Raw genomic sequence first — 25,424 nt, 5'->3', positions numbered from 1 at the left:
AAAAAACTTCTCCCTCCATAAAATATGAAGAGTCTTGAAGATTTGATACCTGAATTCAGGTCACCTTTTAACTTGCTGTATTTTTTCCTGGCGGTACTTCTACCACATAAACATTACTAAACTCTAAACTAAAATCCCATTTTAACTGATCAATTATAATTTCTCTGCAAATTTTGTTACTGCAGTTTTACTGTGACCTGAAATAAATACTCAAAACACAGAAAAATAATGTAAAGAGTACTGCATAGAACTTCTCCATATGATTCCTCAAGGACAAGCAACATTTCTCTTGCCAGAAGCCTTATGCTGGGCAGCACAGATGGAGAGCAAACCTGAAAGACTAAAATCCTGCTTGGCACAGTATTTCCCCTGGCTGTTCAGGATTCAGGTCTACTTTTAGCTAAAGGTGTGCTAGCTCATTGCCTCATGAGCAATGAAGGTTTACCTGAGGGCAGAATGTGACCTCATGTTTTCATAACACAGTGTTGCGGATACCTTCACTCTCCCAGCTCGTGCCCATGCACGTAAAGGTGCTGTTAGCCTTAGATAACAGTTGCCCATGCAACTGCTGGCTGCACAGGTGAATGTTTGCTATTCCTCCATCTGAAAGAAACTACTTCCCCCCAATCAAACTGAAGTCTTCCTTGCCCAGACCACTTTCAGAAGCCTTTGGTGTTCATCTCCCCCTACAGCTAAAGCAAGTTTTGCATTTTAGCATACCACATCACATAAGATCAGGAAACAAGTACAGATATGCCTTTTAAACAAGGAGCAACAAACATTATAAATAAAACCTTCTAAGCCTTGGGAAGCTTCTTCATTCACTTTCAGTTTGCGCAAATGCTGCAAGCTTCAGAGAAAACATGGGGTCCAGATATAAACCCTAGCTATCACCCTTTGCAAAACCCTTAACCTCACATACTGGAATAATTTCACTGCCTTTAATTTTGAATTTCAGAAGTTTGTTAATTTTGAGTTCAAAAGTCAGGACCAAATGCAAAAGCTCTATTTTTCTACAACACCCAATATCTCCTCTCCCCCAGTGCAGCTTTCCAGCTTTCATTAATCAACCTAATGTTCACTGCCTCTCTGGGCTTCACTGCAATGAATGCAGATGAGAATTTATTGGTGTCCTGATGTATTTCAGTTCTTTTCTTTCTAAACCTTCACCAGGAATTCAAGTTTCATTATACAACTCATCTGTGCTTCCAAAGCCCACAAACAGCAGAATGTTGATACTTATAAAAGCACAGTGTCCCTCAGTGTCTCTGTGAGCAGACTACCAAACACATTCCCCATGTGGTTAAACAACTACAGAGCACAGGCTCAGTTCCTGTGACACCAGGAACTCCTTCCAGATAAATAATCATCAGGCTTCTAAGCTCTTCTGTCTCTTGGCCTCCAAAAGCATCCTTAATATACATATAAAACAACTTTTAAAATCCTGCTATTGCTGGAAAGCATTCCTTGCATAACATTGAGTGATTAATTAGAAATCAGGCACAGGCTGCATTTTTTAGTAGGTGCACGTACATTTTTGAGATAATTTACTGCTTGCCTAAGTATTGTTGTAGTGCATTCAAAGCACTAACAAGAAAACGTCTTTTAAACGTTCTACTTTTGCCTACAAAAGTACTTCTATTTTTGTCATGATTCAGGCTAATGATGATATATATTAAGTATCTGAACACCTTCACAAAAATCTGTCCACCTAATATAGTTCTGGAAAATACATGGAAAATCTTGCATGTGCAGCAGCTCTCTGGTGTATTAGTATGAGGCCTAAATAACGTTACCAAAAGTACTTCTGGGGGTACCTTTGCTCTACCTTGCTCACCTGTCCTTATCCTCTGGGTAGCACCACAAACGCACCCTGTGCAAAGTTCCAATCCCAGAATACAGCCACTGTCACTGCCTTTAACTTAGTGAACTCTAAAGTGCTTTTGGCATTTGCTCAAAAATAATGAGGCTGTAGGATTGTTATCAAGTGTAAATGTGCTCTACTGCCCTAACGTACACGTGGCAATAATAGATGCTTGTCAAGGGAGAGTATCTGTGAAGATCAAAATGCAAACTAGGAGTATCAACACAGGAACTAGAGGTTATATCACAGTGAAGATGTGAAAAGCAGAGCTACAGAAAGCATCCAAAAGTGATCTTTCAGTGTTCACAGCTATGTGGTTCAGTCTAGGATGGCTGCCTCCCCGACCAACACAGTTCACACAAAACTTGCTGCTTCTCATCAATATATCACAGGTATTTTAACCATATCCTGACTACATCAGGATTTGGTCTCAGCTCTGAACATCCAGCTGCAGCAGAGGCAGACTTCTGCAATGCTCTCTCCCAAGTTATTTAAACTAATGGCTTTCATGGGAGACAAAGGAGGTAAGCCCCATTGGCACCATCCTAATGCATGGTCTTAAATGAACCATCAGGAGCAGACCAGACAAGAGCAATCACACAGGAGAGACACCAGTAGGGAAGCTGCTCCCTTTAGCCTCCTGCATCATTTATCTCACAGCTACCAACAGCACACAGGTTACCATTAATGGAGGAGACTGAAATTCAGGCTGTGACAAACAGAATTCATATTTACAAATATATGAATTAGCACGTATGCATAATTTCTTTCAGTGTATGTTTATTTCAAAGCACTTTCAAAGAATAAAGATGCAGATCACCAATTACTCAAAAAGAACAGGGAAAGGCACCAATTATGAAGCATATATAAGTAGCATTTTTCTATTTCAAAAATCACAAAACTGCATATATGCTTGTTTTATACAATCTGATAAAAGCATAGCTTTGAGAGAAAAAAAATCAACAAGAGAACACCAATCAATCTTCTTGAAAACATAGTGCTACTGAGCATAATAAATTCTTCATAATCCCAATATGCTTTTTCTAAATGCATAAATCTATTAATGCACACACTCAGCTCTAAGAGATAAGAATAAGGTTTAAGAATACAATGAAATATAGTAAATTTGTTGCACAGAAAGTCTTCCTGTACCGTAGCTGAGTAGCAGGATGCTGATCTGATGCTAAGATATCAGTGATAAGGTAGAGAATCACTGAGTCCAGACTAGTTCAGTCTTTTCTAGGTATTTTGTTTCTCCTACTTGCACTGCACTGTACAGAAACATTTAGAATGTGTCACTTCAAATCTTTAAGTTTTAATAGACAGCAAAACTTCGTTATACACCTTGACAATGTTTTCTTGCTTTCAGACACAGGCAGTGTACACACGTAATGTGAAATCTTGCCCAAAATTCACATCCATAAATCAAAATTTCCAGCAGCTTCTGATACTTCCACTTATTGAAATTAAAGCTACAAACAATCCTCTGAGGCTCATTTTCAAGAAATGACAGGTAGCTGCCCTCATCAGTCATGATTTAAAGCATCCCTCCCTCAGCTTCTAAAAATTATTGCTCCCTTAAACAACCTACTTTTAGCCCCCTGTAAAAACGAGGCTCCTAATCCCATACAGGCTCAATGACTATGTACAACTGCACTGATTTCAAATGGATTGTGCATACACATGAAATGACGCATTTGCCAAAGTAGCTTGCTAAATCACAGCTATTGCTAATTACTTCCATGAAGACCTTTTTTCAGCTTCAGAACCAACTCATGCTCCCCTATGGCTGCAGCATTCAGTGAGTGTTAAGCGCTTACTTTTGCTTTAGTTGTTTAACTACAACTTAACAACTGTTTTGTGCAGTTTAAAAGTCTGTCTAAAGTACACAATACAGACAGGAGCTGCTTAGGTACTGTGTGGCATAACAGTTGTTGCAGTAACACCATTTGTTCCTAACTATGAAGTATGAGTGCCAGAGGCCTGTATAAATTAATAATGCCATATTAACATATTGTCTCACGTCTACAGTAAATAATTCCTTTTCTTTTATATACAGACATACATGTGTAATGCATGTATACACATATAATTAGTTGCAAGAGCTCCCATTTAGAAGCTTTGAGTCCGGCACATCTATGTGAGCGAAATGCCGTTCGACTCAATCAAGTTAACTCCAACAAGTTTTGAGATACCTCCTTTTTTTCTGCAGTAGCAGAACCACCATGTCAGCTGGCAGAAATCCATGCTGAAGACACTTCACTGTACACAACCTAAGGAATTCATCTATTTCAATTCCATCCAACAGAATGTCTAGGAATAATTTTTTAGGAAAAGAAAGTGGAATGACAATTACCAGATTACTAGACTTACTTTTAAGCACAGCCAATCAAAAGACACATTTAAAGTTTTAATTCTGACACCACAATACCTTGTGATGTGATTATAATTTATAACCTCACCTTCTGTTTCAGAAGAATTACTTTTTTGGCATAGCTTCCATAATATATAGTCTGGTATTCTATATCAGCTTTCCCTTTTAAGTAGATGAAAAGAGTTTTCTTAAACAAATAAAGTAAGAAAAAAATCCTGCAGTCCTGGCAGGCAAAATATCCATAGACTTCAAAGGAATATTATACCTAAGGTTTTCCAGATTAAGTACCAGTTGAAAAGGCATGCCCCTGCTACAGTGTTACTGTAACAGAAGCAAGAGTTTCAGATTTTCTTTTTCCTCCATAATTCTACCTCTTGCAATCCACCCCCCCTGCATATAGCTGCAGTGCTTTTCTTCAAACTTGCACATTCTTGAGTAAGAAAACCAAAATCCTCAAGGCCATCCTTGAACTCCACCGTACCACCCTCTTCCAAACACATGAGGAAGGCGGAGATGGAGAAAGCGGCTTCATCACAGCTGATGTGCCAGTCAATGCCATTATTAGATGCACAAAACTGCATGAGTTGGGCTGGATAACACATTCCCTTGGGACACATGGCCGACTGCCATCCCCTAAAAAAAAAATCAAGCAAATGGACAAGCAACAGCACTAAGAACAGACTGTGGGTCTATTCAGCAGTAGGCACATTACTTTTCCTCTCTTCCCTAGAATATAAAAATTGAACTAAAAAAAGAAATATCAGGTAATGCAGCTGCTCCTTTTCATTCCATGCTGCAACTGGAAAGCTCCCAGGCAGCTCCTCCACGTGTTTTGCATTACCAATTTTGCATTACTCCATTTTGCATTACTCCATTTTGCATTATCAATGCCACTGCATTAGATACGCTGAACATCATCAATGCCAGGACATTTCACTGCTTGGCTAACCTAATAACATACAGAGCATTTTCCTCCTCTCATCTCTATATCATGAGGATAGTCTAACTGCTACATTGCTTAACGCACTGTTAAATACCCTGTGCTATTTACTTTCTTGCAAGAGAACTTCCTTCTCTTCCTGCTCCAGATTACAGTCCGTTTTGTATCAGGCTGTGGCTGATAACAAGTCATTTCACTAATCACATGGAAGGGATTAAGGGAGGAAAAAAAGGAGCTGAAGAATTTAGTAGCTGTGTGAAAAAAAAATAAATAAATCAAAAGGACCGTCTGTTGACACAGCATGTAATTGTAGATAAAATCTAAGCGCTTCTGATTTTTTTATTTTTATTTTTTAGAATGGCACATTAAAGGCTGGGAAACCAATCTCGCCTTTTCAGTGTTCACATTCTAGGTTCATGCTAAAATTACACAGAAACAACAGAATAGAGTTATTATAAAATTCAAAATTCTTTTTTCTATTTTAGACAAAATAGGCAATGACATTTCTCATTTCTGCTGACACAGAATACTTGGCAGAGAAAATTCAAGGGTCTACAGCTTCAGACGAAAAGCTACACCAGCCCTATCCAGTTGAAAGAGCTTTGGGCATTTACAGCAACTATGGATATGATCAATTAATTTTAGGCTGAGATAATTCATTTTTTTCTTATGCAAGTTATACTTTCAAAACAAAAGACTTATTTTATAATTACAAAAACATAATTGATAGTAGCAATTTATTCAGCATCTGAGGAAGTTCACTGGCAATCTAACAATGGATGGAATTATTGCTGACAATTTTACAAAAGCTTTTATCAATGTTTACGGGCCATTAAGTCCAACAGTGAGATTACCACTAAGATATCATCACTCTTAATATTACAGCACTGGTCATGGAACAATCCATTTTCTAGTCTTGCCTAGTCTGTTTACTCAAAAGTGTTATGTTTGCTGTTTTTGAAATGATCCTTGTCTTTGAAACAGCATTTGCGTTTACCTTTACAGTCAGGATCCAGTTGGTATATTAAAGGAGGAAACAGCCCAAGTCCCTTTTCAAGTGTCTAATGTGACTAATTCAGATTTTCCCCTTCATCGGATAAACAGTGAGTAAAAAATACCGACATGAGCTGAGCATACAAACACACATACTCATGATATAAGGAGGTATATCTGGGAAATAAGTAATAGAGTATTTCTCTGCAGAACCCTGAAGAATTCTCCTCTTGCATTAGCATCTTTGATGCTATTATACTATTATGAGTTAGTGTGATCCACAGTAACTAATGAGCAGACTCAAAAGAAACAGAGAAATTGTTAATTAGCTATTTTTAGTCTTAATTCACTGAAAACCATGTGCTCATTGATGCAAGACAGACTGCTGCTGTTCAAGTCAAAAAGACCTTCATTTGGAAAAAAAACTATGCTATTTTTTTTTCTGCTTGAGAAATCTTATAAATGTCAGGAAGCACATACTGATGGGAGCACTGTACACACCGACAAACAAAAATTTCAGAAAAGAAGCTGCTGGTTTAGTTAATCTACAATAGACAACAATGATAAAATGATGCTTCCAATGGCATCTACCTCATTAAGGAGAGAAAAAAAGAATAAGAGAAGCCCTGAAATAATAACAATTAAAAGAAATCATCAGCATGAGCACCTTGCTGAGCTTAATAGGAGGAAACAGACTGCCAGTATCTTTGTTCAACACAACTACTTATTGAAGATCAAATGGAAATGAGAAAGCATATAAATGAAAACCCCTTCCAAACCCAAGTCAAAGGAAAAATATCAAACTAGTATAGTAATTAGACTCATATCTCAACATGGATGTTCTATGAAATGATGAGGTCTTACCAGGATCACTGACGATGCTAAAGTTTTGACTTCAATCTCCTACTGCAGGTATCCTCATTCCAAGTTATCAAATTAGGAATCACCAAAGGGATCTGCTTTGTCAGACTATAACTACTGTAACTTGTTTATCCCTTGTTCTGAGTAGACCAGAAGCCAAGCACTTGGCATAAGCCGAACAACAAGTTGTTCTTTCTACATCTGTGGAAAAGGACTTGCTGCTGCTTCCGCTCTAGAGGACTGAACTCCTGCACTTAACCCTGGGGAAGAGATAATGGGACCAACATCTGCCTGGACAATGCAGCCATGGCAAGCACCAAGCTGATTCAGCCTTGCACCTCCCACAGCCTGTTGCACAAAGACACTGGCTCAATACTAATGTTTGCTTTCCACAGCTCTGCAAGTGAAACTTCAAACAACAGCCCATGTTCTGTCCTCAGTAAGCACAAGTAAATAATGACTAGTAAGAGACATTTTCATTAGAAAGACAAACACTAGCTCTTCTACTTGTAATGTTGATCAATGTACTGTCAGCTATCACGCCTCAGTAGGAATGGCCTCACTGGGAGCAACCAGATACCAGTCAGGATTCAAAAACTGAACCTGAAGAAGGAAATACATCCTTTCTGGATCTAAGCCTACTACGTGTGCCCATGGGGAAAGACCTGGCATGGCACACGATGGAGGGGAGATGGGACTGTTCCTAGATTGTGTGACAGCTTGTTTCTAGTGCAGCGATTTTTCTGCCTTAGGGTGACTGAGAACAAAGTCCCACTTCTGCCACTTCTCACTTTCAACAAATACCTCATAACATATACACCACTCCTTGCTGCAAAACCCACGTTCATCTGCAGACACAGAAGTCTAAATTATGGTCCAGCTCTGATCATAGTCAGGATTATGCTGATTAAAATTCCTGTATAAAAAAAATAATAATTTGGTTTGCCTTGCTCGGTTTCTTTTTTTTTTTTTTTTTTTTTTTTTCCACTTGGGGTTTTCTGCTTGTTTTTAAACAGGAAAAAGCAAAAGGCAGGGCTCTGAACAAAACTAGTCTGAAGAGCAGCAAAACAAATTGAATCCTTTTTAAACAACTGTGAATATTGAGAAATAAGTTACAATAAAAATGGAAGGGGAAAAAAAACAACCAACACCGCACTGATGAAAAAAATTCCAGCGGGAAGGACAAATAATTCCTGAAAAGGTAGTTTCAACCAGGACTCGAGGACATCTTCCTTACCTTCTTTATCTGTGGAAGGAAGGAAGAGATTCCCGTCCTCATATCCCCAGATATGAGGATAGACGATTTCTGTACGTCTGGATTTAATGCATTAGAAGCAAGCTTGTCATGTCTGTTACTACTACAGCCTTTTCTTCATAATGATTAAAGGAAATGGAGGATTTTTTTTTCCAGCTTCCAAAGTCATAGTTTGTGCAAAGTTCAGTGTTAAGGCCCTCAGGCAGGAGAACCAGCAGATGGTGATTTTGTCAGGAAGTCCTCAAATCTTACCTATCCACTGTAACTCCAAAGAGCACCATCAGCCAAAGCTGCCTATTGCCACGGATAGCACATGGTAAATTTTCTTCAGCTTATCAGCATTACTTTGTGCATGGCATAACCACTTATAAAAGAGTAACTAGGTGAAAATATATTTTTTAAATATTACTTTCATAACACTAAGTTCACCTGGGATTTTTCAATAGCATTGTACATCTACTTAAAATTATACAAACTACAAAACAGCATAATTAGGAAACAAAAGCAAAAAAAAAAAAGCTTTTCATCCCTGTTCTCTGCAACAAATTAACAATGCTCTCACCACAAACCCAAACCCAATAGCAAATGTTTGGGATGACCCAGAAAGCACATCACCTCAGAAAAATGAGGGATTGCATACAATCTACATGCACACCTGAAAAAAGCTGTTTTCCACATTTCTGATTATGCCTCATCCATTGGAGTTTATGGCCCAGGAACATACAAAGGAAAGTGAAGAGTGCAGTAAATTGCAAATGACTGTGAACTGCCTGCTTGAGAATGCTCTGGTGCAACTTAAAAACTAAGGTGCACTTGGCAAGAGAAATCAATTCCACTTTAAATATCTGCTAGTAGAAAACATAAGCATTGAAGATGCAACACAATGCCACCTGTACAAAACAAATCTATATCTCATTTTAATGTAAGCTTTGGTTAAGTGGCTTGTGATGAAATGCCACCTACCATTCCAAGTATAACCCAACTTAATTGTAGCTACTGAAAGCCACACAACAAACAACATGAAGTATGTAGCATGCCATCCTAATTGCAGAAGTTGTTTCATTTACTAGAAGTTATTTATTTATTCAAATGACCTGAACAATGTGATTTAATCTGAATCATGGGAACCAGTTACTGATTTATGAAACAGCCTCTTGCTTCTTTGCTAAAAGCACTGTTGAAATAACTGACCCAACAGCTAGAATGGGCTTCCTCCTTGAACTATGCCTCCCTTCTAAGCCTTGCCTCCCAAGTGAACTTCAGAAAGCATGGTTGTTCTACAAATGCATTTTGAACCTAAGAATTTCAATAAGAAAACAAATAATTAGTTACATGAATTGGTATTTCCAAGATCAGGGAATTTCTTAGTAATACGGAACAACGACATGTAGCCATAACAATCGTTTGCAGAATGTAAGTACACAGTTCTGAAAATGAACTGTTTACACCTTAGATTCAAATCAGATTCATCTTTCAGAAGCAGACATAAGTTTATCTGATCTTAACAGGTGGAGACGAGTTTGAATACAAATCCCCAGTCAGAAGTAGCTGTAGTTCTTTGTTGTTTTTTTTCTTCAGATAGGCATTGGGAATACGAAACTGCCCGTTAATACTGTTCTGCAGCTAGGTAGAAGTGATTTCAGAAGCAGTTCAGATCTCACAAAGCAATACCCACTTGCAGCCCACCTTGATTTGCAGCCACCGCCTCACACAGCTGTTACTTCAGCAGCTGCTGCAGCTTCCCCAGCATAGTGGAACAAGAGGCCTGATACATACCATTAAAGTCACCATGTTCCAAGTGAACCACCAGATACACTATGGCCAGCATCCCACATGGACATAGAGCTGCCAGGGTGGGCGCACAGAATGACCTTCAGGAATGGGAGGAAACAGTGCCCTTTGCTAGACATCATTTCCAAGCTCACAAATCAGCCCTCAAATAGGAAGCTGCCTCAAACTACAGGCTATGACTGCCATTGGCTAGCACATAAGAGGAGAGGCCAAGGTCCCAACAAGCAACTTTGCCAGTGGCCAGCTGTGTTACCTCAGGCAGCCAAAGTCCCCATGGCCCTGGTCCCATGCCTCCCAGTAAATACAATATTTTTCCTACCAGGAGAAGCGCAAATTCACTGTGTGCCAGTGCCAAGAAGAGCCAATTTCTAGGGCTCCCCTGGTTATCTTCATATGTATAGCTGAGTTTGGTGATGAGAAATCAGGGATTATGCCACTGTTTGGATTACAGAATGCAAAAAAAAAAAAAAAAGAAAAAACAAACAAAAAAAAAAAACAGTTCCCACAAATGATAACTTTCTTACTGTACAAGCCAGAGCTAAAGCGCTACCATCCTGTCATTGAAGCGTCTGTTTTATATCCACTCCTTCCTTCCTTCCAAATTCCCCTGGAAAACACCTCACCCAGCGTCACCCTGCTCTGGACCCCAGCAGCCTGGAAAGAGATATTCTGGCAAAACTGTCCTTGTATGTACTGTGTTATTTTTATTGTGCAGGGCTTGGGATGGAGTGGGCCGGCAGAGCTGCAGTTTCCACAGGTGCCAGAGGGCATGGCTGGGTGGCGAGGAGCACAGCGCCTTAGCTGAACGTTGGAACCCCACAGAAGCAAGTGCATGCAGCAATGACCCTTTAACCAGCATGGCAGCACCACTAGCTCTTGGGGTACAGCCACTGCTTGGCAGCCTTTGCCCTGCTACCCAAAGCCCCAATCCACACTGGTGTGTGAAGTGTATCAGCCCTGGCCAAAGGACAGCATGGCTCAATGTATGCACCATGCGTACCCAGCACAGGTGATGGAAACTGAGATCTTCATTATTATTATTCTTATCATACTTATTATCTTCAGTGAAAATGGAAAAGCCATGACAAACATTTCTCTATTTTACCTTCAGATAGACTGGAGCAGGGCTTCTCATCTTTACACAAATAGCAATTTATCCCATCTTAGTTTTTCTCAAGCAAAGAACAGAACTGAAGTTAGCTCATTAACTTGAGCCAAATGCAGCAAACATGCCTTGGCCCAGAAACTGAGTGGGAGAGATTTAAGAAAATTAAGCAACGCTCTGCTATTTTCAGAATAAACCTGCAGCTTTTCATTTCAAATAGCATTTAATTTTCCTTTTTACCCAACTTAAAAGAAAATAAATGGTTTCAGGTCGAACAAATCTTCCAAATTAGCCTAGATCTGCCTTTTTTTTAGATAGCTGGTGCTCTGTTTTTATTTCCTTTTTTTTTTTCTTTTGTTTTCCTTTTTTCTCCACTTCACTAGAACCACCCTCATATATGTTTCACTTTGAACTGGAAGTCATTCTTTCTGTTTGTTTGCTTGTTTTTCTCCTTCAACCACTGAAACAAACAGAATCCACCCATGGTTTAATGCACTCCAACAGCGAGACATGCATGTGAACATGTAGATGTTTACTTTCACGTACACAGATGTGTGGGTTGGAGAAAGCACACTGGAAGGCAGAGGAAACTCGCATCTGCCTTGCACTGATTTGTCAGCAGGCAAAACACACTTTGCATTAAAACTTCAAGATGAGGCAGCAAGCATATTTCACAAAGTTTGGTCATCACAAAGTTTGTTTGAACAGGAAAAGAATTTCTCATGCTTTTTCCTTGTGAACAACCCTTAATAACATTATTAATTAAGCACAGAGAGCACAAGACCCACACCTACATATAAATATTCTCCATACAGGCCAAACTACTAAGGTATGTCACAGCTTTCTTAATAAACAACAATCATGCTTCAGCAGGAATAGACATTCGTTTTGTACAACCTTTCAGAACAGCAAAAAAAAAAAATCTTTCTACATTTCTTTTACAAATGACTTCTGCTGCCCATTTTCATGCCAAATCCTCAGTAACTGTTATTTCTGGGAAAAAAAGTACATTATTACTCAATACAATTAGGTCAGCAGAATTCAGCCCTAAATAAAGGAGTGTTACAGTCCAGTTTGATGCCATGGGAAGCCAGGAGTAACACAGTGAGAACCAAAATGGGCAGGAACAGCACAAGATCTCATCCTCTGCTGACTAACATAGTGTTCCTGGATACATAGAAGGAAGTCAAATTCTTTCACACAGAAAAAGGGGTAGCATGCACTGTATTAAGCTGAACAACAACTGTCCAAGTCCACAGGAAACATCAAGTGGTGGGTTCACATCCCAAGCACCATTAACTGCTAGCAGAGCAAAACTACCCTAGAACCATAACATACTATAGAATGACTTGGTTTCAAACAATTATCTATTTCCATTCCCTCTGCTATGGACAGGAATCCCTCCCACTACATTAGGCTGCTTAGGAAACCATCCAACCTGGCCCTGAACACCTTCATGGATAAGGTATCCACAGCTTCTCTGGGCAACCTGTTCCAGTGCCACACTATCCTCATAGAGAAGAATTTCTTTCACATACCTAAGCTAAATCTTCCCCCTTTTAGTTAAAACTATAACCCCTTGTCCTGTCACTACACTCCCTGACGAAGAGTCCTTCCCCAGCTGTCCCGTAGGCCCTGTTAGATACTGGAAGTCTACTATAAGGTCTCCCCCAGAGCCTTTTCTTCTCCAGACTGAACAAGCCCAGCTCCCTGAGCCTGTCTCAACAAGAAAGGTGCTCCAGCTCTCAGATCATCCTTGTGGTCTCCTCTGAACCTAAGCGCTTTCTACCCCTGCTAAAGCTGCTAAATCTGTGACACTGGCTACCTGGCAAGTACAAGCAGTCAGCAGGGGCAGAAGGACCTCTGATGAGTCACGAGACATGGCTGTCACCCTTCCCCTCTCACCCAGGGCCGGTGTGCCAGCATGCATCAGTCTAACAGGGAGGGTGTATCCCCAAGGCAAGGGCTGCTTTGCTTGATCCCATCATGCCTTCCCCCAGGTATCACATAGCCCTGTCAAAGCATTGGTCCCACTCAGCCACCACTGCAACCCAAGTGCTGGGTGAAGCACTTTGTAGGACTCAGAGAGGCAAATTGTGCACTCACTTCTCAACACGTGCTTACAGCAAGGCACATTGCTGAAGCTGACCTTGGGGTGAGAGCAAGACAGGTGATGATCCTTAGCACAGCAGTAATTACTGCTTCAGAATGCATCAGAGGCTGCACACCTTCCACAGTTTCTGCATGGGAAATCCAAGAAAGGAAAAGTCAAAATGTACCTCTGATGAACAGCAAATGAAAGCCCTGCTCCCTTTCCAATTACTTCCTGCTTCTGTTAAAACTAGCAAAGTCCTAACTAGATTGAGTGCAATTCTGTGCTAGCTGAGCCCGAGCCAACGCGATCACATTTCCCCTGGTAGATGCTCAAGGAAAGCAGCACAGCAGGGTAGTATTTGAAGAACGGTAAGAGACAGCACAACTAACACACTTCCAAAATGACAATTGCTCTTGCTAGCAGGTCACTTTTTGAAAAAAAGGCCTTTCCAGCTCATTTGTCAGCTGGGTCACCCCAACAAGTTTTCCTCTCGTGCAGACCAGTCAGAGGATGATTTTGTGAGTACGGCCAGCCCTGTTTTCCCAGAGCAATGCCCTACAATGCAAAGCACTTCTTAACACCACAACCACACACACATTGCACAAGCACTTTGGCAATACAGACTGGAGCGTAACACAGGATTTGACACAACAAGTAGAACATGACATACTGACTGCTAGGTTTTTAATGTATGTTAGTTTTTTATTGCATGCAACACTTAGAACCACAGTTTGACTGTACCCTCTGATGCACACGTTACTGAAACTTGGACTGATCCAAGGTTTGGCCTTGAAAGTATGGATATTAGTACATTCAGGGAAGATAGTCATCCTCCCTAAGATGATGTAAATCTTTCGGTAGGCTTATTTCTGAACAGTTGCTAAAGCTTAACGTAGTTTGTATTGAAGGAAGATAAGGATGCCTTCAGAAGGAACTGGTTTGGCCAGTTAGCTATCTCACTGCTAAAGCTTGCATATCCTAGTGATTTCAGTGATATATGGATACCCAAATGAAAAAGTCAGCCCTGAGGAACACAATGACATTGTGTTACACTCCCTGAAAGTCTCTATAAATTAACAAATGAATTATAATGGACTACTCTGACTGTAGTCTTCAGGGCATCGATCTTTATTTCTCATTTATCTGCAAATTTCTTCATACACTCTTAATGCAAGTAATAATACATTATTCACTACTATCACTTCTGCATGCGGTTTGTTCACCAGGTACGTATGTACGCACTCTGTTGAAACACCAAACTCTTTCACAGCATTTTGCACATTCCCTGTATTTGCAAGTTGTCTGAGTTAAGAGGATGACTGCTGTCACTTTGCCTTCCCTTCCTTGCTTATCACCAATTGGCCTTAACAATAGACTTTGGATTTTTTTCTTAATCATTCACACATTGAGGCAAAGGAGTAAGAACAGGTTTATACTGAAGACTTATTTAATTGCTTTATTTCACCACATTGAAATATATCTGAAATTTCCAGCTCTAACTGCAATCATCTCCAGGGTTTCACAAATTTGTTATAGTTTCCAAAGGCAAAAAAAGAAGAAAAACGAAAAACAAAACAACAAAAAGAAAAAAAACAACAGAAAAACAACTACAGCATCCTAAAGGAGCCTAATTCCCCTGTTTCACAGAAAGTGATATGAAACATAAGGCACATGAGAGGGCACTGCAGAGACCTTTTGCAGCCAGTACACTGCCCAGTGGATTAAAGTGCACAGTCCTTGTTCCCATCCCACAGAGGCTGCACGTACAGATCAAAACTAGCTATATAGAGCCAATAAAGCAACAAAAAGTGGTTTGCCTAAACACAGTGTCACTAAGCACTGAGACACAAAATAGACATTGGTCAAATGAATGCTGCAGGAAGTGGCATGCCTGCTGTCAAAGGAATTTGTACCAGGTACCACCTAACAGGCCATCCAGCAACTATCAATGTAAATCTAGATAACTTCCTCTGTTTTAATCTGGGTCAACATTAGAGAAGGTGGGTTGAGAGACAGGGAGGTATTGATCCTTGTGAGTGTTCTTCAATATCCAACAATGCTTCTGGTGTTGGATTATGCATAACTATCGGGTTTGTTTTAGTTTGTTTTTCATTTTCATGACTACAGTCATTCAAACAAAAAAGTTTTGTCTCATCCAAATTTGAAAAGATCTTTCTAAACTTCTGGTAAAATATACAATTGTATTTTAATTTCCATTAAACCATGACATTGCCCATTATAGGTTGATTCTGACCTTCTTGTAACAAAAAGATTTGCCTAGGTACTTTTGGGAGATAGTACTAACTGGATTGAAATATAAGAAGTATAAATGCATATGCCATTTGAACTTCTAGAAGCAACAGAATTTTATCACAGAACATGAGTGTTGCAGTGTTTATGGCAGCACATTTGCTTTCAGAACTGTTATAAATTCAGTGTCATGGGGTCCCAAGGTGATGGTCTTTTGCCTAAATCAGCATCTCGTGATTCCCAAATGCTGCTTTATTCTGTACCCACCTTATTTTCTCATTCATCCTCAAATGCGGAGGAAAACAAATAAAGCCCTAACAATCGATTCATGCTTCTTGAAGAAGTTATTCTGCCTTTCCCTTTTCCATCCCTGGTTGTCCTCACAGGAACGGTTACTCACTAACAGAATGCTGACAGTAATGTCTGTTGGATTCATCACGTAACTGTTGATCACTTAATAAACCTCAATTAAACAGCACCCTCATAATTTTATGAGACACAGAATTAAGCACTTTAAAGAAGGCTACAACGTATTTACCCTCACATTTTACAGATTCTACAGGGTACGTGTACCTGGGAGTTGCATTTCAAAGGACTTAACACAAATGCAGCAGATGGAGCCAGCTCTGCTCTCCCTCACTTTCAAAGGGGAAACAAGAAAAAAAAAGAAATCAAAACCTGGGAAAGAAGAGCTGCCTACATTACATCAGCAACAGGTATGAACTTGATTTCTGGAACAAGGGAGCCTCTTCACCGCTTTGAGGTTGTGCAACTAGTTCCTCAGAATGGGGAGCTGCTGCTCCCTTTCAAGATGGTTTTACTGTCCTCAGTTACAAAAAGATGGGTTCAGCTGTTTTCAGCCACACACCAGCTCTTCTAAACACCACTAATTCTCTTTTCCCTCTTCTTCTGTAGAAAGAAAATACAACAACAAATCTGCATTTTTTCCTTTGCTGGCAGATCTCCAAGATAAAGAGAACTGTACTCTGCCTGGAACAACGCTCGGGGCCTATTCACAGAAAAGATCACCACGCATGGAAAAAAAGCGACGGAACTCTCCTGACACAAACGTTTCCTCACTTCTTAAACCAGTTTTTCAAAAACGTAAAAAAAACAAAGCCCCAGAAGCCAAGCAGACAGCCTCGCGGCCACCCCGCGCCGTTCCCACGCACGGCTGCCGGGTGCTCTCAGCGAGGGTGACAGCATAGCGCCGGGCAGAGAGAGAGCACGGAACGCTCCCTGCTTTGACAACCGGAGAACCAGAACCCGCGTGAAGTTTCCCGTCTTCCCCTACACGCCCTACCCAGGTGTGTGCACACATATATACATGCATTCATCTTTTTGGAGCGGAATGAGCTGAAGTGTCCGGCCCGAGGCGGCGGGCCGGCCGAGGCTGCCCGGCGTGTCCCTGCCGTGCTTGGTGCCATCTCCCCGGGGTCGGCGGGGGAGCAGGAAGGGGCCGGCAGCCAGCACGGGGTGAAGCCGGGCGGTGAGGGAGCTCGGGACACCGCGGAAAGAGCACGGGGGCGGAGAGGAGGGGAGAGGAGGAAAAAAAAGCCTCGAGAGAGGAGAAGCACAAACGATGAGACGCGCGAAGGTTTATTCCCCCCACCCCCCCACCCCACAAAAGAAAATAAGCTTAGAATCAGGAAGTCAGAGCTGCGCGATCGCTGCTGTAGGTTTGTTTTTCCATCTTTTTCTTTTTTTTTTTTTTTCCCCTTTCTCCTAAGGGACGAAGCCGGGACTTTCCCTCCGACACTCCCCGCAGCACCAAGGCTCACACCCGGTAGCGCCGCCGCAGACCCGTGCCACCCGCACCGCCCGTTACCTTTCTTCTCCTCCACGGCGGAACAGAGCGCGACGCGCCCCAGCAGCAGCAGCAGCAGCAGCACCAGGACAGCGGCTCCGCAGGGCCCGGTGGCGGACAGGGGGCTGCGGACGCCCATGGTGTACGTGGGACGTGACGGGAGCACGGAGCTCCAACAAGCCGCTCCTCGCTCTGCTCTGCCCTGCGCTCCGCTCCGCTCCGCCCCGCTCAGCTCCTGGCTGCCGCTCTGCTTCCACGCAACATGCTGGAGGGCGGCCGTCGAGGGTTGCGCGCACACGTGCCTGCCCAGCTACAGGCGGACTGCTGCCTTCTTCTTCCTCCTCCTCCTCTTTCCTCCTCCCTGCGCTCTTTCTGTCGCAGGGGTTGCGGAGCGGCTGGGGCCGGCCGCGGGACGACTCTGCCTAGCTGCGCTCTCCTCCCGGCCGCGGAGCGCAGGGGCTCCCTCTGGGGACGCCGAAGAGGAGGATGGGGCGGGAGCAAGGAGCGGGGGGAGGAGAAACGAGCGGCGCCTTCCCCGCCCAGGTAGGGATGGAGCGGCCCCTACCTGCCCCAGGACAGAGGAGGAGAAGGATGTGGGGGAAGGGAGCAGCTCAGCCGATTCCCCCGCTCAGTTTATGTGAATGTTGAGGATATCCCGTTTTCCCGCTTCCCGGCTGCTTGCCCGGCAGCCGCCGAAGGCGTGAGCAGACGTTTGCGTCGCCACTTGCGAAAAAGCCTCGTGGCCTTCAGCTCCCCCTCCATGTCCCTCCCGTGGGATGCCAGGCAGCAGCTCAGCCTCTGCCGGGGAATGCTGTAGAAACCCATCTCGTCCCGTTATATGCAGCCCTCGTTTCTGCTACCTCGGCCTCAGCAGAGCCCGCAAACAGTCTCATTCAGTCCCATTCCCATGTGGTCATTTTGCCCCAAATGTGTATGTGCCAAGAAAAACTGAGCTGGTGCTAGACATATTTTAGCAGGGCCCGTATGTGCCCGTGTTGTTTTCTACCTGTTGTGAGCAGTGAATTACTTTGCAAACAGACAGTAATACAGAAGTGTTCTTGGGATGCTGCAGGGAAATCCACAAAGCAAAAAGCACCATGCTCTCTTTCCCCCTCAGCGTTGCTACCCCAAGAGGCAAGCCCTCAAGCAAGTCAACATTTAGAGAACATGCTTACGGCCATAGCATTTTTATGTATTTGTTTTGTTTTGTTTTTAAGTGGGCTGCTAATCTGCAAGGTGAGAAGGAGCACTGCCTTATTGCTTTGGCATGGAAATGGGACATGAAGTGTCACTTGTCCATGCTGGGACCTTCTCAAGCACATGGTTTTCCATCTCACCATTTGGCAGCCAGACTCATGCTTATGTGCTGCTTACTGGAAATGTCTTCCTAAAGCTCCTGAAAAGATTCTGGTCACAAAGTCAATAGGATATGAAATGCTATGATTGATTGGGAACTCCAGAACTCACAGTGACAAGGGGCTTGGGAGGTGACATGCTAAACGCCTGTGCCTATTCCCATGTGCTGATAGTAACACATAGGGATATCATACATATGTCACATAGGTAGCAAAACAGTTGCTGAGTGTATCCTGCCTTACCTTGGTGATTCATGCCTTCTAAGAGATTCACTGATTTTATATTGATTCATTGATTTTATATTACCCATCAGATTTCTCTGCATATATATATATATATATATATGAAGTTTAAGAAGTTATTGTGCTAATTAGGCAAAGAAAAGTGAAACACCATTCAGTTACAGTAGCACAAGATAGATGCTCCAACACATACCATATCATGCCCCTAATCATTTATTATTAAGATGAGCTTTTGGATGCTATAGCTGGCATGCTCTTTTCCTTATACGTTGTAAATAACACAGAATAAATACTTTGAAGTAAACTCAGACAGTCATTTATTTAGACAAACTGGAAGATTTTTAAAAATGAGAAGCTCAGGGAAAAAATCAACTTCTAGAGAAGGGAGATTTGCAAACTAACCTCAATACACACTAAAGGTTGCAGCTTGTATTATGAGAGAGGAAGCCTAATTAGGACACCAAAGAAATGAACCTCAAATCAGTTCTACAGATAAATACTAAATCAAAACAGATACCTCTAGGCACGCATGTTGCACGATGAGATACCAACATGAAACAGAGTTTTGATAATCTACAAGAAAGGAAGGATTTGGCATGACAGTTAAAAAGTAAGCTAAGCACAGGAAAATGAAAACATCTTTTGCACATGAATTCAGTGGAGAAACTTGGCAAAGTCCTGTTCTAACTTATTTCAGAACAAGCTCTTGCATTGCAGAATTTTTCATACAATTGTGATTCTACCTCCTGTACTGAGCAGGAATATTTCATATTTCATTTCCAACCATCGCATACTGCCCCTACACCAATCCACCTAAAACCAAGTATAGATCCTAACTTAACTTCTCCTTCATTCCTAACATGGTAAAGAGAAGACTGAGCAAATTCCTCTCTGTGTTTTCTTTCCCACTCTGCAGACATTCAATGCAGGGAAGTCTCATCTGAGGCTGGTGGTGCATTACCGCAGACTTGCCATGGATTCTGGCTTCCCAGCTTTTTGAGCACAGATGCACTATTTCTATGGCATCTGTGCTCTGCTTGTGAAGGTCATGAGATACACAGAGAGACTCTAAGACTGAGGCTGAAGACACCAATGATGACAGGCAGATATTTCAGGCCCGTTTGACACAACTGAAAAATTTTTGTAAATTTGAACTCAAACATGACATTTTCCCTACACAGCTGGTCACACACCCAGAGACTGCATTTGATCCAACTTCTTCGAAGCTAATGTAACAGGGTGAATTTCAGCATGGGCAGACAGTATTTTTTCACATTGCAAATCTTTTATTACCAGCTGTATGTGTGCAAAGGCCATAGGATAAAGATCAGGTTTTTGACCATTTGTTTTTAAGTTTATGGTTCATAGTGAGAATATTACACCAAATAAAACACCTCACTTCAACATTCTTTGAGTGACCTCCTTTATTGTGCATACATATCTCCTGTTTTCTGTATGTTCAGCATATACACATGTAAACTGTAAATCCATTACCCAATGAGAACTGGGTCAGCATTTGTGCCTCCCCAAAATTTATTAGCAACTTTTCCTCAGTAGTAACACAGTTCTTCTGTGCATGTTGCAGAAGTGGTTTTAAAGGGCAGGCTCTTTATTGGAAGAGCAGAGATGAAGCAGAGATGAATTAACAAGATTTTACAACCTGGCTTTCTCAGATTTAACGTGTGTGGTGCTCAAGACAGCGGACATCGTAGTTTGCATGGGAATTTGTATTCTGTGATTGCTCACTGATGTTTTAAAACAAAGGACTGAGGTAATTATTCTTTGCATTTTATGGCACTTCGCACTTTCAAAACATTGCACAAATATTAACTAATTTATCTTTGAAAATCACTTGTAAAGCAGGTTAGTAACTATCATTTTCACTTTGTAGATTGAAACTAATTTGTCTTGGGCAGAATGTTGTTGGCAGGACTGGAGTTATCACTCAACAGCTGTTTCTTCTGAACACTATTTAAACCTTTTCAGATTGTGCTGCTTGTAGAGAACTTCCCTGTTTAAATATATATATCTTAACACATTCAGCTTCTCTTTTTCCTCTCTTAACATTGATTGCTTGTTTGTACAGCAGCACATAGAAAAGACCAACACAGAGAAGGTTGCTGGAATTAAGTCTTAATTATAGTAAATTTCATAGTCAGTACTTTGATAAGTGACCGTTGTTATCTCAGGTCAATCTTTGCACTTCAGTTTTAATTTCTTTACATCAGATTTTATCTGCTATACCTCAGTCCACAAGTTCAATGTTGCATTTTCCAGGAAAGCTTCTCCTAAACTAAGAGTATGCTTTTGAATGTCTTACGCTCTGATAGTGTTTGCAGCACTGGCTTATTCATTAATAAAAATAGGCAACAAACAGACAAACACCCAACAAAAACACCTCCCCTTCCCTCTCCCCTCCTCCCCCGTAGCTATAACTATAGTTATAGTAACTATAAAAAAGAAAAACTGATGCATTTATGGCTGTTGTAGGATTTGGTACCAAAAAATTCATACTCCACTCATTGCACAGGAGAAACTGCTGGTTATCTGTTCTCTGAGATATGGTTTTTTTTGAAAAGATCTCCAATTTTTATCTGATTTAGAGGAGAAAAGGAAATACACTGTTTTGTGCATTTTTATTACAATTCATAATATTAACTAAACAGTATAATCTGGGTTTCGTGAGAGTAAACATACTACGTTGATGAAAATATGCAGTTTTTATATCCATAAATCTATTGTTTACCCCATCTCCCTGAATCTCTTTGAAGAATTGGAGTATATGGCATCTCTTTTGATACCTAAACACAATTTCAAAGGACAAAATACATTCCCTATTTGAAAGCATTCATTGCTTTTTGTATTTGTAACATCATATTGGTATTGCTGTGTGTATTGCTATGTTTTTTTCATATAGTTTAAGAAAAATTCTAACTAACTATGTTCTTAGCAAAGTAATTTACCATGTGGATTTTATAGTTTGTGTGAGTAAGGATATAAGGATTAATACCATGATCAAATGAGATATGCTATATCCCAAAACTTTTTAGTAAGCTTTGCAGTAGCTTCAAAGCAAACATCTTCTAACTTATTTCTATATTTTAACACGGATATTATCAGATAAAGCTGATGTTACCATGATAACATGTACTCTCTCAACCAGAAGTGAAACATCTCTGTGTGGTTGCATACAAAGAATCTGATGTCAGGGGAAGACTGTTTTGACATCTAAATTTGACGTCACTGTTTAATAAATGTTCAAGATGAGAGACTGCTAATAGCAGATATCTGGTTATTGACATTAATACTGTTAATTGCATTACTCTCATTATCCATTCTGCACAAGAAAAGAACTTTATAGCTTTGCTTACCTAATTTCTGATCTGTTGCATGAGCCACATATGTCCAAAGTGGCAGAGAGAGGACATGCAATACTGTGCACAAATACAGCAAGTGTCTGCTCAAAATACTGTCTCCTTAGGTGTTCAGAGTGCTGTAAAACACATGGCAAAGAGGGAGTAAAGGAAAGCTGATAGCCATGAGTCAATGAGCAAGGAATGTGCATTGCATCAAGGGTGCGGCTGATGGGGGTTTTTTCAGATTCAGCCATCTCCCGCTGTCTGCATCAAAAGCAGACACAGATGGAAGTGATAAGAAGTTGCAACACCATGATTCTCCTAAACAACTGCATCTAGTAGTCCTAATTTGGGTTAAGTAGTATGGAAGAAATCAGGCTTCCCTTTTACCCACATGGTGACACATGATTTTCCATGGTAGAGGTATCTCCAACTTAATCCAGCATTTTCAGAGCCATCTCCACATGAACAAATTGTCACAGAATAACTTGTATCCACCATGAAGATAAACTCTCAGTCTCAAGACTAGTGTGGCTGCATCCAAACTAACTACCAGGAGCAATCTTGGCTATTGCTAATTCTCATATAAATGAATAGCCTGGTCTCATCCAGGGGAACATTAACTTCCTAATTTACCAATATGGACATGGTCATCTCTATTTCCCTACTTCTTGTTTTCTTTTTGTCAGTTCTCTTGTTGATCAGTCTGCTGTTTCTAGAAGAAAAAGAAACAACAATGTAATGTTTGAGTTCCTATAGATGCTTTAATCTTCAAATGGCAATATGGGACCTGGATCCAAACATCAGTCTTAGGTTTCCAGCTGGGGTTGACCCCAAACCCAGAACATAAACAACCCAGACTTTCACAGATTACTTGGAAAACTTGGAAAATGATAGTGGGATGAGAATGCTGAGAACTTCCTGTTACCCAGGGGTACTGCAAAATAAGCTCAGTGAAGCAGAACCATGGATAATACAAAACATGCATAGGTTGTATAACAAAAAGAATGAACAGTGTACACCCACCTTGAAGAATAGGGTCTGAGATCTCCACAGACAGCTGGTCCAGCAACACACACAGCAGACAGGGCAGCGTATGGAGCTAGCCTCTGCATCCTTAGCAGGATGCCTCTACAAGTTGGAAGGAAAATTAGCTTACCCCCAAGCTAGGTAATCAAGGGCTAACATCGTGCTTTAGATGCTGTCAAAACATGAGTATAAAGAGGGATTTTGAGGGGTCACTTGGATATTCTGTGTTTTTTTATTACATGCTCCCCATCACACCTCAGAATATCTGTTTGATCTCAGCTCTCTGATACTCTCTTACTTCTTGAGCTCCCAGCAGTTTTGACGGCACTAACTCCCATTCTGTTCAGACAGATGAGCAATTCTCTGGGTGTTTCAGTAAACCTTCCAGAGGTAATTAAGATATAGCTGTCTCCACAGCTTCCTCTGCTCCAGACCCAGGTTCAGACACTGAAATAGCCACATGACTTGCCACCAAGAGGAAGCTAAGCCCCTAATCAATTCAATGTGCACACTTCAGCTTCCATCAGACTCCCCAGCTACCCACATGCGATATCCTGCACCACTATTAAGAACACAATATCCTGATATAATGAGAAGCACACCAGAAAACAGTCCAAGGATATATGAGAACAAAGCAAACTGTCTTCTACCATTATTTTTTTTTTTAAATTGGTCAGAGTGGGTCAGCTGTTTCAGATTCTCCATCACCACATCTTTGTAAGCAGCTCTGTAACTGCAAGCTCTTCATCATTTCATTTTATGCATTACTTCCTTTCCCAGCCATTTCTGCAGAACTAGGGACTCAATTCAACTGAAAAACTCGGAGCCATCACAAGAGCATTAACTTCTCCAGACCTGTTTCATTCCTGACCTCACTGCTTATTTGACTGCAAAAGAACTGGAGCTGTGCTTTTCAAAAAGGCAAGTGAGGGCCACAGCTTCTAATCCTAGCCTGTGGGAGTGGGAAAGTGTTTTAGGCATAACTGTGTAATGGGATACTTTATATTTTAAAACAATTCTTTTTCCTTTAAAATATTTCCTCTGAAGACAAAGAAATTTATCATTGGTGACTGAAGCTGTTTTATCACTTTAAACTTCAGTAACCTTCTTTCTTCATGCTTTCATGCATAGTCCTTACCCAGTCAGTGAGCACTTACTCATGCAAACTGGCACTTTGGCTTTTCTGGCTTATTTGAGGAAGGAAGCGCCTCTTCATTACACACGTTGTTGAATCTATTAATTTGAAACAAGGGTCTTGCAGGAATTGAAGGCAAGCCTGCAAATGGAAGCATGGTTTAAATCTTACCTGTTCTCTGTAGAATCACAGCAGAAGAAAAGCAAATACCCAGCCCTCTGGAACTGCTGGTGTCTAGTACCTTGCAAAGAATGGTACTTTCTTCCTTTGCTGTCTGTCATACTCAATGCTCTACAATGCCAGTGGAATTGGAGGAGGCCTAATGGAAATGTATACATGTTAATGGGCCATGTGGCTGATGGCCACATGGCAGAGAGCTGCGCAGCTGCGGACTCTTGTCTCACCTACTACCAAGATTCCCGAAGTTTGAGAGGGCCTCAGTTTTCGGTGAAATTTTGTTAAATTTAGTTAGCAGGCATGGGGACTGATGGACTGAGTGACTGCATAAATCTTGCTTCCAGGTGAAAAACAGGGAGCTAGCAAGAGGCTGCAAGTGCCTAACTTGAAACAGTCAAAATGTGCCCTTGATGTCCTTGCTAAAGCACCAAAAATAATTATAGGTTTAGAGTGTGTAACTCCATGACCTTATTTGAATGGGAGCACATCGCAGCATGTCTGAAATCTCTTGAGGCTTTTTTTTTTTTTTTTTTTAATTTTAAGAGATGATATCAGGACATCGATATGGCCTAAGGTTAACAAAGTTGTTAGGGCTAATGGGAGAGGCATATGGGCTGCATGATCACGATGTTTGTCATTCACAGATCTGCTCCTGACCTCTGTTTTTATCTTTGTATCTTACCCCTGAGCTAACAACAGAAGTCAGACCTACTTGAGCAAACCCACACAAAAGTCAGAGGGCTTTCCTGCACATCTGGCCAGCTCACGCAGGCTTCCCTGGGGAAAGAGAATCA

At 41.3% G+C, this 25,424-nt stretch overlaps 1 protein-coding gene across 2 annotated transcripts in view; it reads right to left on the bottom strand.

Annotated features, from left to right (window-relative positions):
* EGFR (epidermal growth factor receptor) overlaps nt 1–17,814 on the bottom strand; it is a 150,253-nt gene extending 132,439 nt beyond the window's left edge. For both annotated transcript variants that reach the window (XM_031599373.2, XM_031599374.2), the window contains exon 1: nt 17,357–17,814. In XM_031599373.2, the coding sequence (XP_031455233.2) occupies nt 17,357–17,474 (118 nt within the window). In that variant the 5' untranslated portion in view covers nt 17,475–17,814. The remainder of the gene's footprint in view (nt 1–17,356) is intronic.
* Nucleotides 17,815–25,424: the final 7,610 nt, after the last annotated feature.

Source organism: Phasianus colchicus, chromosome 6 (genome assembly GCF_987193195.1).
Source record: "Phasianus colchicus chromosome 6, bPhaCol1.hap1.1, whole genome shotgun sequence".
NCBI lineage: Eukaryota > Metazoa > Chordata > Aves > Galliformes > Phasianidae > Phasianus > Phasianus colchicus.
Note: the sequence above shows the minus strand (reverse complement) of the source record. Positions and strands in the feature narration are given on the sequence as shown.